The 16,856-nt window shown below is 34.5% G+C and overlaps 1 protein-coding gene across 22 annotated transcripts in view; it reads left to right on the forward strand.

Annotated features, from left to right (window-relative positions):
• Positions 1 to 16,856, forward strand: part of KDM6A (lysine demethylase 6A) — a 181,268-nt gene that overhangs the window by 143,293 nt on the left and 21,119 nt on the right. For all 22 annotated transcript variants that reach the window (XM_027963010.3, XM_027963012.3, XM_027963011.3 and 19 more), the window contains 7 exons: positions 3,724 to 3,853; positions 5,143 to 5,248; positions 5,771 to 5,976; positions 8,840 to 8,904; positions 8,977 to 9,051; positions 9,540 to 9,688; positions 16,686 to 16,800. In XM_027963010.3, the coding sequence (XP_027818811.1) occupies positions 3,724 to 3,853; positions 5,143 to 5,248; positions 5,771 to 5,976; positions 8,840 to 8,904; positions 8,977 to 9,051; positions 9,540 to 9,688; positions 16,686 to 16,800 (846 nt within the window). The remainder of the gene's footprint in view (positions 1 to 3,723; positions 3,854 to 5,142; positions 5,249 to 5,770; positions 5,977 to 8,839; positions 8,905 to 8,976; positions 9,052 to 9,539; positions 9,689 to 16,685; positions 16,801 to 16,856) is intronic.

Consider the following 16,856-nt stretch of genomic DNA (forward strand, 5'->3'; position numbering starts at 1 on the left):
ATAGCAGTTACCTTAAGTTTTCATTAATAAAGTCTTAGGCTGTGGGTAACTAGGTGTGATTTGTGACTATAAAAGTATAATACTGAAGATTATACTTTTTCCTCTCAGTTTTGAGGTGTATATATATATATAAATTCACTTCAGAATTTTAAAGTACATTTTTTATAGAGATTTATTTTTATTTTTTAACTCTTAATGGCAGTTTGCCTTATTACAGAGACTTGATTTGTGTGTGTGTGCACATATATATTGTAAGTAGCTACATACATCAAAACAATATAGACCTCTGGGGTTGGTTGGGTTATTTCAGTAAATCTGGGCCTCAGTTTATCTAATGAAGAGGCAAGAAAAAAATGCTCTGATAAATTGGAGATAAAAATCTTCTGAGGCTTAGAGAAAAGTTAGGATGGCAAATGGTAGGCATATTGTTTGCCATTTCTGTTCTGTTGATGGTGTCCTAAGCTGGGCAGGGGTCCAGAACTTAGAAGAGGAAAGTGACATAGATGTAAGAGACTTGATGTTTCTGGTCTAGGAACTTCATAACCAAAGATAATTAATTAAAAGTCTAGGCCAGTTTATCTACAGAGCACTGTTCATTTCTCTACCAAATGATGAGAGTAAATTTGAAAGTAAATTTAAGCCAAGATTTAAGCCTACCAGGTTCCTCTTTCGATGGGATTCTCCAAGCAAGAATACTAGAGAGAGTAGCTATTCCCTTCTCCAGGAGATCTTCCTGACCCAGGGGTTAAACCGGGATCTCCCACATTGCAGGCAGATACTCTACTGTCTGAGCCACCAGGGAAGCCCATAAAATAATTGGGCAGTGACTAAATAGCATAATCTACATTGCTCAGGAAAGGAGTTGCAAAATGGGAGAAAAGGATTTAAAATGGGATAATGTCTAAATCCTTTCCAGCATCTGCTTCTTTAACTTTAATGCCTTTCTCCACTTTGGATTATTAAACATATATATTTGGATTGTAATATTAAATACATTATTTGGCTTGAAGTATTATGAACAGTGTTGAGCACATACATGTTCAAAATATACAAGTCTCTTCCTGTTAACCACATCTCTGTCGTTTAGTGTTTTCAGTGGACAAAGGTTAATAGTCACTATATAGAAGCTACCTGTAACAGTTCCTTAAGGGAAATTCCTATTTGTTTCAGACTTGTCCTCAGTGGCAGGGAGTCAGTGTTTGAAATATAGTGAGAAACTACTAACTACAGTTTGATCACATAGTACCTTCTAACTACCCTCTTATTTTCACATATGTGGTTAGTTTGTAAAGTGTTCGATATTTTTAATCTCACTCTTGTTGAGTTCATCTTAGTGGTCAGTGCTGTACATCATCAGAAGGCAGTTACAATACTTTTGCCTCTTTTTTGGTTTACAGTTGAAATTGCAGCATCCAATGGCTGAGTCAGTTTCAGCTCTCTTAGTCCTGCCTCACTTTTTTTTTCCCTCTTAAAGGCAACTACATCTTTTATTTACTTTCCCATTTGCTTTTTTCTAACTTTTGTTATAGAACTGTGCAAATGATAGAAGCAGAATTCTGCTGACTAATCAAACCCTTTATTCTTGCCTCATTTCTCAATGTCCAAACTGTTTTAGAAGCTTAAATTTTTATGTCATGTTTAATTAGCATGAGACATCATTTTATGGTACAGATTTAATACTTGATCCGTATCCTTAAAATGCTTGGTCTAATTCCTCAAAATATTAATTATGTACTATATAGTACATCCATCTCCTCCTCTGGCAAACAAATTTTATGTGTTTGGAGTGAAATTTTGTTTAAATTCCAAACAGTGGTTGATACATGATTTAGCATGAAAACTTATTTATGTGGCAATTGTAAGTGAATGTTTTATTTTGGCATTGGTTTAATGATAATGTTTGAATTATTTCTTTAGTAGTCCCAGCCAAGCATTTTGTACTGCCGTGGAGTTAATGAATTAGTGCCAATTTTATACCTAAATTTAAGATATTAAATATCATGTCTGTCTTTAAATGTACAGATACACTGTGGAGAATTATTGAAAGCTGGTAATGAGTTGAATATTCATTTATTTTACCTCTAACCTTAAATGTTAGTTGAACTTAGAATTTCACTTTAATGACTATTTCACATACTTTTTTAAAAGAGTCAATTATTTTAAACTTATTTCATTCTTTGATACCTGTCTTGAACTCTTGTTTTTACTTGGAGTTGGAGTTGGAGTTGAGAAAATTTTAAAAAGCGTCATCCATGATGCTATAGTGTAACATCTCAGTGAAATTTCAAGCCTTAGTTTTCATTAGTGCTAATGAGAACAGACTGGTTTGTAAGGTTTTTCCAGTGCTACAAAAGCTACAGAATTCTACTGCTAGAAAAACATAGCAAAATAAGAAAAAACTAATTTTATTTCAATCTTTATTGTTTATGATGAAAAATTGCTAGTTCCTTCTTCAGTAAGTAAAATTACTAACTTTTTAAAATTCTACCATAATTACAATTTTCAAATTCATCTGAAATTTTAATATGTTAAGAATATTTGATATTTTAATGTAATGGTTAGTTTTGGAACATGTAATAATTGAGGTAAATTAGTTAATCTGGAATGATTTAAAAAGGTCAAAATTATATCTTGCTGATTTTCTAAGTTGGGTAGAAACTTTAAGAAATAGAAAATACCTTTCTTTTTCTTCCTTATACTTAAAGAATTGCAGTTTGGGAATAATTTTACCATATTTTAATTTATAATTTAATTAACATACCATCATTAAAGAAAAAGAAGCACCAAATATTAGTAAGTAATAGCTATTATAATAGAATGTCAGATAATGGGTAGGAAATATATGCTTCGTTTTTTAAAATGGTGTCATTTGCTGTAAAATGTAGTAGGTTGGAGTCTTGCTGAATTTTGTCGAGGAGTTTCACAGAAAATTCTTTCCAACATTTGAGAAAAGAAATGAAAAGATCTTTTTTGTCACAAAGATTCTCAAACCTGAAAAGATCTTTTCGTTTCTTTTCTCAAATGTTGGAAATAATTTTTTGTTGGAAAGATATTCTTGTTATGGTTACTGAGATGAGACATAAGAAGAGAGATTTTTATTAATTATCTAGACCTTTTTTGGTCAAGTTATTGTTTTAACATTTAGTGGAAAGCATCTGATGATGGAAGTGGTGGAGAGGAAATTGGGGTTTGTGTTTGTTCTTTCAGTAAAGAAAAATTGGAAAATTATCAACAGTATAAGGAATATCATCAATAATTCATGTATTATAGTCTCTCTTCTGACTTCCCAAGTGGTTCAGTGGTAAAGAATCTGCCTGCCAATGCAGAAAAAGCAAGAGACGTGGGTTCGATCCTTGGGTCGGGAAGATCCCGTGGAGTAGGAAATGGCAACCCACTTCAGTATTCTTGCCTGGGAAATTCCGTGGACAGAGGGTTCTGGCAGGCTGTATAGTCCATGGGGTTGTAAAGAGTTGGATGTGACAGAGCACACAGTATCTTTTCTATTATTTTTCTTCAATGGGAAATAGCTTGATTCCTATATTTACTGAAGTATTTACTAAAATGAGTAATTTTCTCAGTTTTTTTCCTGGTGGATCCAAATCTTATGGATTTGTTCAACTACCCAGTAATTTAGTTAAGACTTAATTCAGATATTTTTTTCTGTGTTCTACATAAATGTACAGCTGATTTATTCTCCCTTTTTTTTTTTGTTTTGTTTTAAAGGAACCTAGGTAAAAATGGCTTATCTAACAGTAGCATTTTATTGGATAAATGTCCGCCACCAAGACCACCATCTTCACCATACCCTCCCTTGCCAAAGGAAAAGTTGAATCCACCTACACCTAGTATTTATGTGAGTCTGAATTGACTGACTAGAAATAAATCAAACCAGTGTTTGCACCTACCTGTCTTTCGTAAGATCTTGCTTTAAATCAATATGGATGCCCTTTAGGAAACATTAAAATTATTGGTGGCAGCTTGAATGTTTTGGGGGAAAATGATGTATTCAAAAAGATTTTGTAATAGCATTTAAAACATGCCTTCTCAGATATTAACTGTAATTATATTACAGTAGCGTGAAATACTTTTTTACTACCCCCAATTTTTAACAGATTTAGGCAAAAACCACTTAAAAAGTAACTTTTTTGAAGTTGTGTTTTAAATCTGCATTTTACTAGTTGTAAGGACTTTAACATTCATTCTGTTTTATCCGTCTACCAAAAAAATTATATTTACCTTCCCCAAAAACAGCTGTTCGAGAATATAAAATGCGATGATAATGTCATTAAAAGACTTAATAGATTATTTAGAACTGAGGATTAGTTTTACTTAATAGACATTTAGACATCTCATATAGGAAGTTGATAAGAGTTCAGTCAAAGCAACTCTTATTTATCTTTCTCCAAAATAGGTCCTCCTACCCCATTTCTTTCCATCTTCTCATTTCCCCACTTCTACCCCAAATGAAAAAATTTTATTGGTTTTAAACACTGATTTTTTTCTCTCTTTTATAATAAACATCACATAACATAAGATTTATCATCTTAACCATTTTTAAGTGTATAGTTCAGTGGTGTTAAGTATATTCTTATTGTTTAAACCAGTTCTCCAGAACATTTTCATCTGGCAGATCTGAAGTTTAATACCCATTTAAAAAACAGCTCCCTCTTCCCTGGTCTCCCCAGCCCCTGGTAGCCATCACTCTGTTTTCTATTTGTATGGATTTGGCTATGTTAGATACCTCATGTAAGTTAAATTATGCACAGTTTTTCTTTTTGTGACTGACTTATTTTCATTTAAAGTGTCTTCAAGATTCATCCACGATGTACCATGTGATAGGACTTTGTTCCCTTTTAAGGCTGAATAATATTTAAACCATTTTGATTTTGAAGTTTAAATTTTACCTCTCACGTGTTTTGTTCAAGATATAATGGACAAGAGAAATGTATGTGGTTACTATCTAATTCCAATTAGAATCAAAAGACATAGTGATAAAACACTATAAAATATAAAACATAGAAGTAATGGCACATAGAATGCATTATTTATTTAAATTGTAAAAAATAATGAATGTGAATTAGGCATAATATTTTCTAAAAGGTCTACTTTATAGAGATCTAACAGTATATTTTAATTTTGCAGTTGGAAAATAAACGTGATGCTTTCTTTCCTCCATTACATCAATTTTGTACAAATCCAAACAACCCTGTTACAGTAATACGTGGCCTTGCTGGAGCTCTTAAGTTGGGTAAGCTTTAAATAAGAAAAAGGAAAAGTATATGTATTTCCTTTACTATCTATTAACTTCTAAAGCACTAGCAGAAACTTTTTTCTGTTCTTTTGTTGTAATTTTTTACATTTTCATTTTAATGTTTTCCTGTCTGAGAGAGAAGGAGGGAGAGAGGGAGTATTACTTTTTTAATTCTGCTTTTATTTTCATGCTGTTATATAATTATGATTTAGGTTGACTAATAGAAATTTTTAATATAAGATTCAGGTAAAACTTGACATTACTGTTAAGTACTGTAGCCTCTTAAATAGTTCTTCTCACTTTCAGAGATTGAATAAATGAGTGGATCTTCATTCCATGGCCCCTTAATTTTTCTCCCTCCGTTGATGGCATGACAGTTAGGTCCAGGGCTTCAGAGTGTGCAGAGGCCCTAGTGTTTTAGGGGAATTAGATAAGAGTACCATGAAAAATAAAAGCACTTTTAGAAATATGATTCCAAATATATTTTTATTTATTAACTACATTTATTTATTTATGAAGACCTGGGACTTTTCTCTACCAAAACTTTGGTAGAAGCTAACAATGAACATATGGTGGAAGTGAGGACACAGTTGTTGCAGCCAGCAGATGAGAACTGGGATCCCACTGGAACAAAGAAAATCTGGCATTGTGAAAGTAATAGATCTCATACTACAATTGCTAAATATGCACAGTACCAGGCCTCCTCTTTCCAGGAATCATTGAGAGTAAGTATTTACTTACTGAAAATTATTTTATTTTTGAGATTGTTATTTTATTTTATACTATTTTGCTTTGAAAGGGAGCTTTTGTAAGCATCTCATTATTTTATTGTTACATAAAATAGTTTTTTATTATTCTTATTTTTATAACACACTTTATAAATGCTATCCAGTTCATTCTTACTACTAAGTCTAAGCAAACCTATGGGTTGATAAATACTGTAACTGTCTAGTGAGGTGTCTCTGTTATTTCTGGGATATTTCTGTTTAAAGAGGTGTTTCTTAACCTTGGCATTATTCACATTTTGGGTTGGATAGTTCTTTGTTGTGGGGAGTTGCCCTGTGTATTGTAGAATATTTAGTAGCTTCCCTGGCCTCTCCCTGCTAGATGTCCATAGCACACCCCCTATTCCCTATTCCAGTTTTGACAATCAAAAATGTCTCCAGACATGCCAAATGTCCCCTGTGAGGCAGAATTATCCCTAATTGGGGACTGCTGATAGTAGAGGATAAACTAAGCCTCAAGTTTGCTGTATGCTTGCAAAGTTCCTTGTCATATGCCTTCCCATTAAACTATCAGGTTAGTATTATCTGATATATAACTCTCCCAGGAAGCATTACCCATCTCAGTCTGAAAGAGAATACTCCAAGAGAGGCATAAATTATTTCAAAATATACAGAAAATTAAGGAACAAAACTTTGAAAAATAATCAGGATTATTATTAAGATTCATAGGCCTTTCAGCAATGAAGCATTACTAAAATCCTTTAGCACTGAAATGAGAACTTCGTGAATTCTCCTACAAAGTGAACATAAAACATCTGTAAAAGTGACTTTATTAAATGTATTACTCAAACACTTATCTGTACTCAGTTGTTCTGTACATATCCCACAGCTAAAATTTAATATGTGCCTGCAAGTCTTTTATTTGCAATTTATTAGATTTGCTTATCTCTGTTTAAAATTCTGCCCTGAGTTCACATTTTCAGTCTAGGCAACATTTGTACCTGCTAATCATATGATTGTGTTCCTTTGTCACTACCACTCCCTATATCATATAGAGAAAGTTATCTAATAAAAACTATCCTGCAACTTATATGAGTTGCAGTAAATTTGTTGTTCATATAAATCTCTCTAGTTCAAACTTCTGATATACTTCAACTCCATGGTAGTATTATGGTCAGAAAAGAAATAGATAATAAGCAGGATTCAGAGATCATCAAGGAAATTTTTGGAAGAAGATGATGAGAGGCAGAGTATTTAAATAGAAATTGATCCATAATCAAAGAAACAATGGTTTTTGTATGTGCTTTGGAGACGTGAAAAATTTAATAAATGTTCATAAAGCATACACATTTAAAGGAGGGAGGCAGAAATGTCACTGAGTCAGAAATTGTAGAACAGAGGTAAAAAGATACCATGTCAGTGACAGGGAAATCATAAATAATAGTAATATTTGCATCGAAAAGCTCTTGTATTTGTCCAACATTTAATCTACTTGCTAATGTAAGAAGCACAAGCTGGAATCAAGATTGCCGGGAGAAATACCAATAACCTCAGACATGCAGATGACACCACCCTTATGGCAGAAAGTAAAGAGGAACTAAAAAGCCTCTTGATGAAAGTGAAAGAAGAGAGTGAAAAAGTTGGCTTAAAGCTCAACATTCAGAAAATGAAGATCTTGGCATCTGGTCCTATCACTTCATGGGAAATAGATGGGGAAACAGTGGAAACACTGTCAGACTTTATTTTGGGGGGCTCCAAAATCACTGCAGATGGTGATTGCAGCCATGAAATTAAAAGATGCTTACTCCTTGGAAGAAAGGCTATGACCAACTTAGATAGCATATTGAAAAGCAGAGACATTACTTTGCCAACAAAGGTCCGTCTAGTCAAGGCTATGGTTTTTCCTATGGTCATGTATGGATGTGAGAGTTGGACTGTGAAGAAGGCTGAGCGCCGAACAATTGATGCTTTTGAACTGTGGTGTTGGAGAAGACTCTTGAGAGTCCCTTGGACTGCAAGGAGATCCAACCAGTCCATTCTGAAGGAGATCAGCCCTGGGTGTTCTTTGGAAGGAATGATGCTAAAGCTGAAGCTCCAGTACTTTGGCCACCTCATGTGAAGAGTTGACTCATTGGAAAAGACTCTGATGCTGGGAGGGATTGGGGACGGGAGGAGAAGGGGACGACAGAGGATGAGCTGGCTGGCTGCATCACTGACTCAATGGACTTGAGTCTGAGTGAACTCCGGGAGTTGGTGATGGACAGGGAGGCCTGGCGTGCTGCGATTCATGGGGTCGCAAAGAGTCGGACATGACTGAGCGACTGAACTGAACTGAATGTTGTAAATGTTTATAATTCACATATAATTCATTTTGAGGGAAAAAAGATTTATCCCAGAAATAACACTCACATTTGTCCATAATAAAGAATAGAGAAAATCTTAACCTCTGCCTTTCCATATGCATTGCATACATATATAATTACACATACACACACACCTCTGTTAGTTGAGGAAATTTATAATCAAGGTTGCCATTTCTGGGTCTCTTAACCTAAGTTTCCTCTCTTGAAAGTGGGGAGGAATGGAGCAGGAACAAGAATCTCAAGTTTTTCACCTTATAGGAGAATATTAGTAAGGGAGACTCTGTGGCTGGTGGAGGGGGTTAGATACCATGCCCAGTGAGTTTTGACTTTGCCTGGCTATTCTATTTAATGTGGTCTTTGAAGAATTTTTCATGTGAGAGAGGTCTGTAGAAACTTAGCTTCAATATTCCACCATTGATCTGTGTGTAAACTTTTCAGTTGTATGGTAAAAAGGTTGCACAATAAATACTAAGCTGCAATTCTTTTTGCTTAATCTACAGGAAGAGAATGAGAAAAGAAGTCACCATAAAGACCACTCAGATAATGAATCTACATCTTCAGATAAGTAAGTAATTTATAATGTCCACTGAGTGTTTCTGTTTAAAAGCATGTTTCTAATATTCTCTCTCTCTTTAAGTTCTGGGAGGAGAAGGAAAGGACCCTTTAAAACCATAAAGTTTGGGACCAACATTGACCTGTCTGATGACAAAAAGTAAGTCTATCTAGTAGTGTTTCTGTTAACTGATGCAAAGAGGTGTCCTATTAGCATGACTGAGAATTGTCTCATTTCCTCTTCTGTTTTGTTCCTTGTCATTTTTCTAAATTAATATGCAGGTTTTAGCCAAATCATTTATGCTAGGTTTTACAATTATTTTCTTTGACTTAAAACTCTTGTATATATTTTCAAGACCCTTCTATATGTTATTGCACAATCATAAAATTATATAAAATATATTTGTAAAATAAAATTATACAACAATTATAAAAGTAAGGAAGTCAGTTTTTTCCTTTAATTTTAATGCTTTTTGTTAGGATGTTTTCTTTGCAAAGTTTAAAAATTTAAGTATTCCAGAGTTTTCCTATGCAGGAGTAAAATATTTATAGATTTGATTGTTTTTTTGCTTGGAACATAAGGTTCTTAAGGTTTTTTACTACACATATTTATAGCAGGGTTTCACTCGATTTGTTCTTTTATTGCAGGTGGAAATTGCAGCTACATGAGCTGACTAAACTTCCTGCTTTTGTGCGTGTTGTATCAGCAGGAAATCTTCTAAGCCACGTTGGTCATACCATACTGGGTATGAACACAGTTCAACTATACATGAAAGTTCCAGGAAGCAGAACACCAGGTAACTTTTATGAACTAACAGTTGACACACAGATTGATCAAAATGTGAACCGTGCAAAAGAGAACTGGATTCTTTTCATTTATAATGAATGAAACTGGTAGAATTGTTTATATTATAAGATATGACTCTTGAACTGAGCTCAGATTATTAATATTTTTTCCCACTTGGTAGTATCTTTTTTAAAATGTAATATCCCTGAAATAACAACAGTGTAATCTGAAAACTTGATCATTAGAGTATTCCTGGGAAAAGAAGTCCCTGTGACTTAAAGACTATTATTCATCCCATCTACTGCAGAGTGGCAGGGTTACCCTAAACTTTTACCACAATCATGATAAGAAATATGTTTTATATTATGGCAGTGCAAAAACGGTTTTTTAGAATAATACATTTTCTAATCCATTCCCTTCTATTTCGTATAACAAAAAAAGTATACGTTGCAATCTCCTTGTTGGATTGCAGTGTACAGTTTACAACAGCACTTGACGTGGAGACATTACTAGCCTCATCCTGGTGTCTAGTCCAGATTTCACCACCCACTAGGCTTGTCACTTTGACAAGTCACTTTTCTTCTCTGGGTCTTTTTTTTTTTACATTTGTAAAATGAAGTTACATTAGTTTTAGATTTAGAATTCTGTCCAGCACTAATATATCATGTTTTCTGTGCTCCCTTTGATTGATATGAAATTTCAGAGGGTGATGTTCAAAATATTTAACAATTAGGATGGGTGCTGGTGATCAAGAGTTTAGTTATACCAATGCCCACAGGCTGCATATCATCCTCAGGTGTTTCTGTTTGCTCCTTGAAGTAGCCATGATTTGAAGACCAGATTGCTTCATTCTTTATTACCTGTTCATTGAATTGTAACTAAAAAAATTGTTTCACGATAGGCCTATGCTTGCTTCTGGGTAAAGTAGGTCAGTAGTTCCCAGTTCTGGCTGCTCATTTGAATTTTCTAATAAGCTTTTAAAATATGTGTAGTTGACTAATATCTGGAGATTGAGAGCCGGGCATCCATATTTAAAAAAAAAAATAGAAGTTCTTCAGAGAATTATAGTATACAGCCAGGATTAATACCATTAGGCTGTAGTTTGTGTCCTCAGGCCATTGGAAGCCCAATTCTGTGATATCTTATGAATAGTTGAATAAAGTAGAAACAGTTCTGGAATAAATGGTAGAAGATCTATCTACTCTTCACTCTGTCATTCAGACACCAGTGTAAATGCTAAGCAAGTTATTTGAATTCTCTGTAGTTCATTTTTCTTATGTATGTAAAATTGGATTGATTCTATTAAAATTCATTTCAACTGAAATTTTCTCTCATCAATTTGAATTATTTTATGCAAATAGTATTATTCTTAAAGAATGCAGTTTTTCATTACAAATCAAAGGGGAAGAAAACTTGATAGATCACTTCTTTGTCAATTCTATCTAGAATGTTGGGGGTTCTTTGGTTGGTTTGTATACAAGGTATAGTTTTTCAAAATGTCCTGTGGAACCTTAAAGAATTTTCTAAAGAATTCCCTTAAGGTAGTGCTATCCAAAAGAAATATAATGCAAGTCATATATATGACTTAAATAGACTTAAATGTGACTTAAAATGTTATAGTAACATTAATGAAAAATGAAATTAATTTTATCCTAGTTATTTCCAAATAATCTTTTTAACATGTAATCAATACAAAATTATTGAAATGGCCCCTTGAAATACAGTATATACTTTGCAGTTATTGCACGTCTCAGTTCACATTACCGTATCTTAAGTGGTTATTGTATTAGACAATTTAGTATTAGAAGAAATGTTAATTAGTTTGGTTCAGTGTTTTTAAATTGCTTTGAATACTTTTTCGTGGGACAAGCACTTTGTTTTTGGATTTACCTAGATAAATATGTTACCTGCTTTAATGGACTTTATGATTAGCCTATGTTCTAAACTAGAGATGCTCTCAGGTTCTACCCTAAAAGGTTTTTAGTTAGATGATGGGATCCCAACGTCTCTAATTTTAATTACAGCTTAATTTTACTTAGAGTCCATGCCATGAACACTTCAGCCATCTACCTGTGATAAGAGACAGTAGTATTACAAGTACTATCTTCACATTATGCTGTGATACATAGAAGACTAGGGTGTTGTGTGCACAGTGTGTGGCAAGAGCAGCTACATTTTTATTAATTGAGGTGAAACTCATATAACAAAATTAAACCGTTTGACGAATGCAGTTCATTGACATTTAATACAGTTATTATGGTGTGTAGTTCCAAGACATTTTCATTAGCCTGTAAGGAAACCCCATACCCGTTAAGTAGTCATCCCATTTCCCCCTTCCTCTTAGCCCATGACAACATCTAGTCTCTTCTTTCTAGCCATATAGTGTTACTTGTTCTGGATGTTTCATGTGAATGGAATCATGCAGTATATTGCCTTTTGTGTCTGGCTTCTTTCACTTAGCATGTTTTTGAAGTTCATCCATACTGTATCAGGTTCAATTTTTATGGCCAAATAATATTCCACCGTATGGATATAGAACAATTTATTTCAGTCATCAGTTGAGGGGCATTTGGGATGTTTACTTTTTAGCTGTTTTGGATACAGTATTTCATGTATTCATGTACAAGAATTTGTTTGAATACTTATTTATACTTCTTTTGATTATATACCTAGAATTAGAATTGCTGGGTCATATGACAATTCTGTTTTTAACTTTCTGAAGATTTTGAAACTGCTTTCCACAACAGCTACACCATTTTACATTCCTGACAGCAGTGTACAAAGGTTCCAATTTTTCTTCCACATCCTTGTGTACATTGCTTATTTTCCATTTTTTTCTTATAGCTGACCCAGCAGATTTGACTTTTAGTGTGTGTATATATGGTTTTAATTTTCATGTGCTTGTTGGCCATTTGTATATCTACTCTGGGGAAAATGTCTGTCTCTAGTTCCTTCTTAATTTTTTAATTGAGTTGTTTGCCCCTTTGTTGTTGAGTTGTAAGAGTTCTTTATATAGTCTGGATATTAATTCTTTATCAGATACATGATTTGCAGTATTTCCTCACATTTTGTAGGTTATTATTTCATTCTCTTGATAGTGTCCATTTATGTACAAAAGTTTTTAAATTTTAATGGTTTAATATTTTTCTTTCATCACATGCTTTTGGTGTCATATTTAAGAAACCATTGCAAAATCCAAAATTGTAAAGAATTTGTGTCTGTGTTTTCTTCTTAGATTTTTATAGTTCTTAGATTTAGGTCTTTGATCCATTTTGAGTTAGTTTTTTGTGTATAGTATGAGCCAGCGGTCCAACAGTATTCTTTTACATATAGCTAACCTGTTTTCCCAGCACCATTTGTTGGAAAAACTATTTTTTTCCTCTATCAAATGACCTTGACACCCTTGTTGAAAATCAATTGACCATAGATGTATGGGTTTAATTCTGGAATCTTGATACTGTTCCATTGATTTTTATCTCCATTTTTATTCCAATACCACATGGGTTTGATTCCCTTTGAGGTAATTTTTAAAATTGGGAAGTGTGAGTCCTCAACTTAGTCCTTTATAGAGCTTTGAGTTACTGTCTTATATTCTTTCATTTCAGTCTGAAAAACTGTAGCATTTCTTATAGAGCAGACTAACTAAATTTTCCTTTAGTTGTGAAGAATAGTTTTGCCAGATTTTTAGTTCAGTTTTTTGGTTAAGTTTTTCTTTCTCTTCAGCAACATAAATATGTTAAGCTATAGCTTTCTGGACCCCATGGTTTCCGTTAGGAAAAGAGCTATTTTGTTGACAATCCTGTTTATGTCACAGTCACTTCTCTTCTGCTTTCTAGATTTTCTTTGCCTTTGTACAGTATTATTATCTTAGAATGAATATTTTCGAATTTATCTTTCTTAGAATTCCCTGAGCTTCTTGGATATGGAGATTCATGTCTTTTGTCACATTTGGGAAGTTTTTTACTATCATTTCTTCAAATATTCTTACTGCCCCTTTCTCTTCTTCTGGGACACCTACAATGCACGTGCATGCTCGTGTCCCACGGGTCTCCTAGGGTCTGTGGGTTTTTTTGTTCATTGTTTTCTTTCTTCTCCTCAGAATATGTAGTTTCATTTGACCTGTCTATAAATTTACTGATTCTTTATCCTGGTCACATCTACTGAACTGAATTCATTTCAGTTACTATTTTTTTCAGCTTCAAAGTTTTATCTTATTCCTTATTATTATTTGCATTTCTTCATTGATAATCACAGAAAACTAACCAAACTGATCACATGGACCACATCCTTGTCTAACTCAATGAAACTATTAGCTATACCACATAGGGCCACCCAAGACGGATGGGTCATGGTGGAGAGTTCTGAAAAAACGTGGTTCCCTGGAGAAGGGAATGGCAAACCACTTTTGTATTTTTGCATTGAGAACCCCATGAACAGTATGAAAAGGCAAAAAGATAGGACACTGAAAGATGAACTCCCCAGGTCGGTAGGTGCCGAAAATGCTACTGGAGATCAGTAGAGAAATAACTCCAGAAAGAGTGAAGAGATGGAGCCAAAGCAAAAACAACACCCAGTTGTGGTTGTGACAGGTGATGGAAGTAAAGTCTGATGCTGTAAAGCACAATATTGCATAGTAACCTGGAATATTAGGTCCATGAATCAAGGCAAATTGGAAGTGGTCAAACAGGAGATGGCAAGAGTGACATCGACATTTTAGGAATCAGTGAACTAAAATGGACTGGACTGGGTGAATTTAACTTAGATGCCCATTATATCTGCTACTGTGAGCAGGAATCCCTTAGAAGAAATGGAGTAGCCATTAGGAGAAGGGGACGACAGAGAATGAGATGGTTGCATGGCATCACCGACTCAATGAACATGAGTTTGAGTAAGCTCCGGGCACTGGTGATGGACAGGGAAACCTGGCGTGCTGCAGTCCATCGGGTCGCAAAGAGTTGGACAGGACTGAGCGACTGAAGTGAACTGATTGATAATCTGTTTGTTGAGGCATCATTCTTGTTTCCTTTTGTTCTTGCACATGGTTTTCTTTAACTCTAAGTATATTTTAAGATAGTTGATATAAAGTATTTGTCTCTGAAGTCCAGTGTCTGTGCCTTTTCAGGAATACCTTTTGTTAATTTCTTTTTTTTTTTTTTCCTTTCTAAAACTAGACCATACTTTGTTTCCTTACATACCTCATGAGTTTTTGTTGAAAACTGATTTCTTGAGTATTTGTAGAATGTGGTCTCTGAAGCCTCTGTCCCTTTAGCATAGTGCTCAGCTAGTGTTTTGACATTTTGAATATTATGTTGTGGCAGTTAGCAGAAATCAAATTCTCCTCTCTTTTCTAAGGTTTGTTACTGTTGCTTGTTATGGGCTATAGTTGTTTATTCATTTAGTGACTTTCCACATTTTTTTTTCCAGTTATTCATATATCTGTTCTTTTTCAGGTTCTTTTCCCATTACAGAGTATTGAGTAGAGTTCCCTGTGCTATACAATAGGTACTCATTAGTTACCTATTTTTATATGTAGTGAGAGTGAAGTCACTCAGTCGTGTCCGACTCGGTTGTGGACTGTAACCCACCAGGCTCCTCTGTCCAAGGGATTCTCCAGGCAAGAATACTGGAGTGGGTTGCAATATTCTTCTCCAGGGGATCTTCCTGACCCAGGGATCGAACTCTGGTCTCCCACATTGCAGGCAGACTCCTTACCCTCTGAGCCACATGGAATCGCTTTTATATGTAGTAGTCACACTGTTTTTACAAAGACTATATTCCTTGTCATATATGGGCACTGAACTGTCCTTTCCATTAATTATCTCAGCAGCAATATGACAGATTTCTTTAAATGCCTCTTGCCCTAGGCATGCATGTGGCTTCTAAATTCTGCAGTATCCAGAGGAACTTTTCAAAGCCTTTATTCCTATGAAATCTCACTCCCCAGCTTTTCCATCCAAACGTTTGGGATGTCTGTTGTTTGCTCCAGGTGGTTCTTTTGTTTGTTTTGTTTTTTGCCCTTGGTGGCATCAGCTTGTTCTTAGTCTTGCAATGTTCTTTGAGGGCCTCCTGCATTGAAATACTTGTGCTGATAGAGCTCTGAGGTAGGTGAAAGAATGAGAAATCCCTTTTATGTCAGCCTTTTAGGGAAACTGTAGGGTAGACAAAACAGAAGAACAGAATTCTTTGGGAACAAGATCTACTGTGCTCCCTCCAGAACCAGGGACCCTCACACCAGGAATTCACAGTACTATTTTTTAAGTTCACTGTCACAGCAGTGGTAGAAATGGAGATGTGGTGAGTGACATACAGATATCCTGCTGTGTTTAAGTCACCTTTCTTTTGCTCAGTTGTTTGTTTCTGTAAACCTTTACTATATTGTCCAAATTTCTGATGAGGTTACTTCTGACAGTTTTCACCAGGTGTTTTTGTTATTTTTATTGTTTGGTATTTTTGGCGAGTTCCCCAAGTTCCCTCCTTTACCATTTTTGTTGACACCATTCCTGCCACTGCATACAGTTTGAAAATCAGACTTCTTGCCTCTCTACTGATGTCCTAATGCCACTTGTGAGAAATGGGAATTAGTTCACAAGGAAGAAGTGGTAATAATATCAATAATAGCTAATATTTATTACTTACCATGCATTAGGCAGTATTCAAAGCAGTCTTTATTTCATTGTTCCTTAGAACAACCCATTGACTTATTGGAATCATTATCACCAAATCTTATAGGAAACTGAATCAGAAAGGTTTCGAAACTTGCCCAGTGTCACATAATAACTAAGCCAAGGAACCTGGCTTCACAACCTAAGCTTTTAACCATGATTTAGGTTGTCTTCCACAGAGCTGCTACTGGAAAAGTTAGGAGTTGACTAAACTCAGCTCTAAGACTTGACATATACTGATAAACAACTGAATAACACAGGAGCATTTTCTGTTGAACATTTCTAAGACACAGTTTTCTATAGAATTTATTGTATGCTGATTTATTTTTTCTTTTAACATTTCAGGTCATCAAGAAAATAACAATTTCTGTTCAGTTAACATTAATATTGGTCCAGGTGACTGTGAATGGTTTGTTGTTCCAGAAGGTTACTGGGGTGTTCTGAATGACTTCTGTGAAAAGTAGGTTTCCAAACTGAATTTTATTAATTATTTGAAAACAATTATTGTAAAGGGCA

The sequence above is a fragment of the Ovis aries genome, chromosome X, assembly GCF_016772045.2.
Source record: "Ovis aries strain OAR_USU_Benz2616 breed Rambouillet chromosome X, ARS-UI_Ramb_v3.0, whole genome shotgun sequence".
In the NCBI taxonomy this organism is placed as follows: domain Eukaryota; kingdom Metazoa; phylum Chordata; class Mammalia; order Artiodactyla; family Bovidae; genus Ovis; species Ovis aries.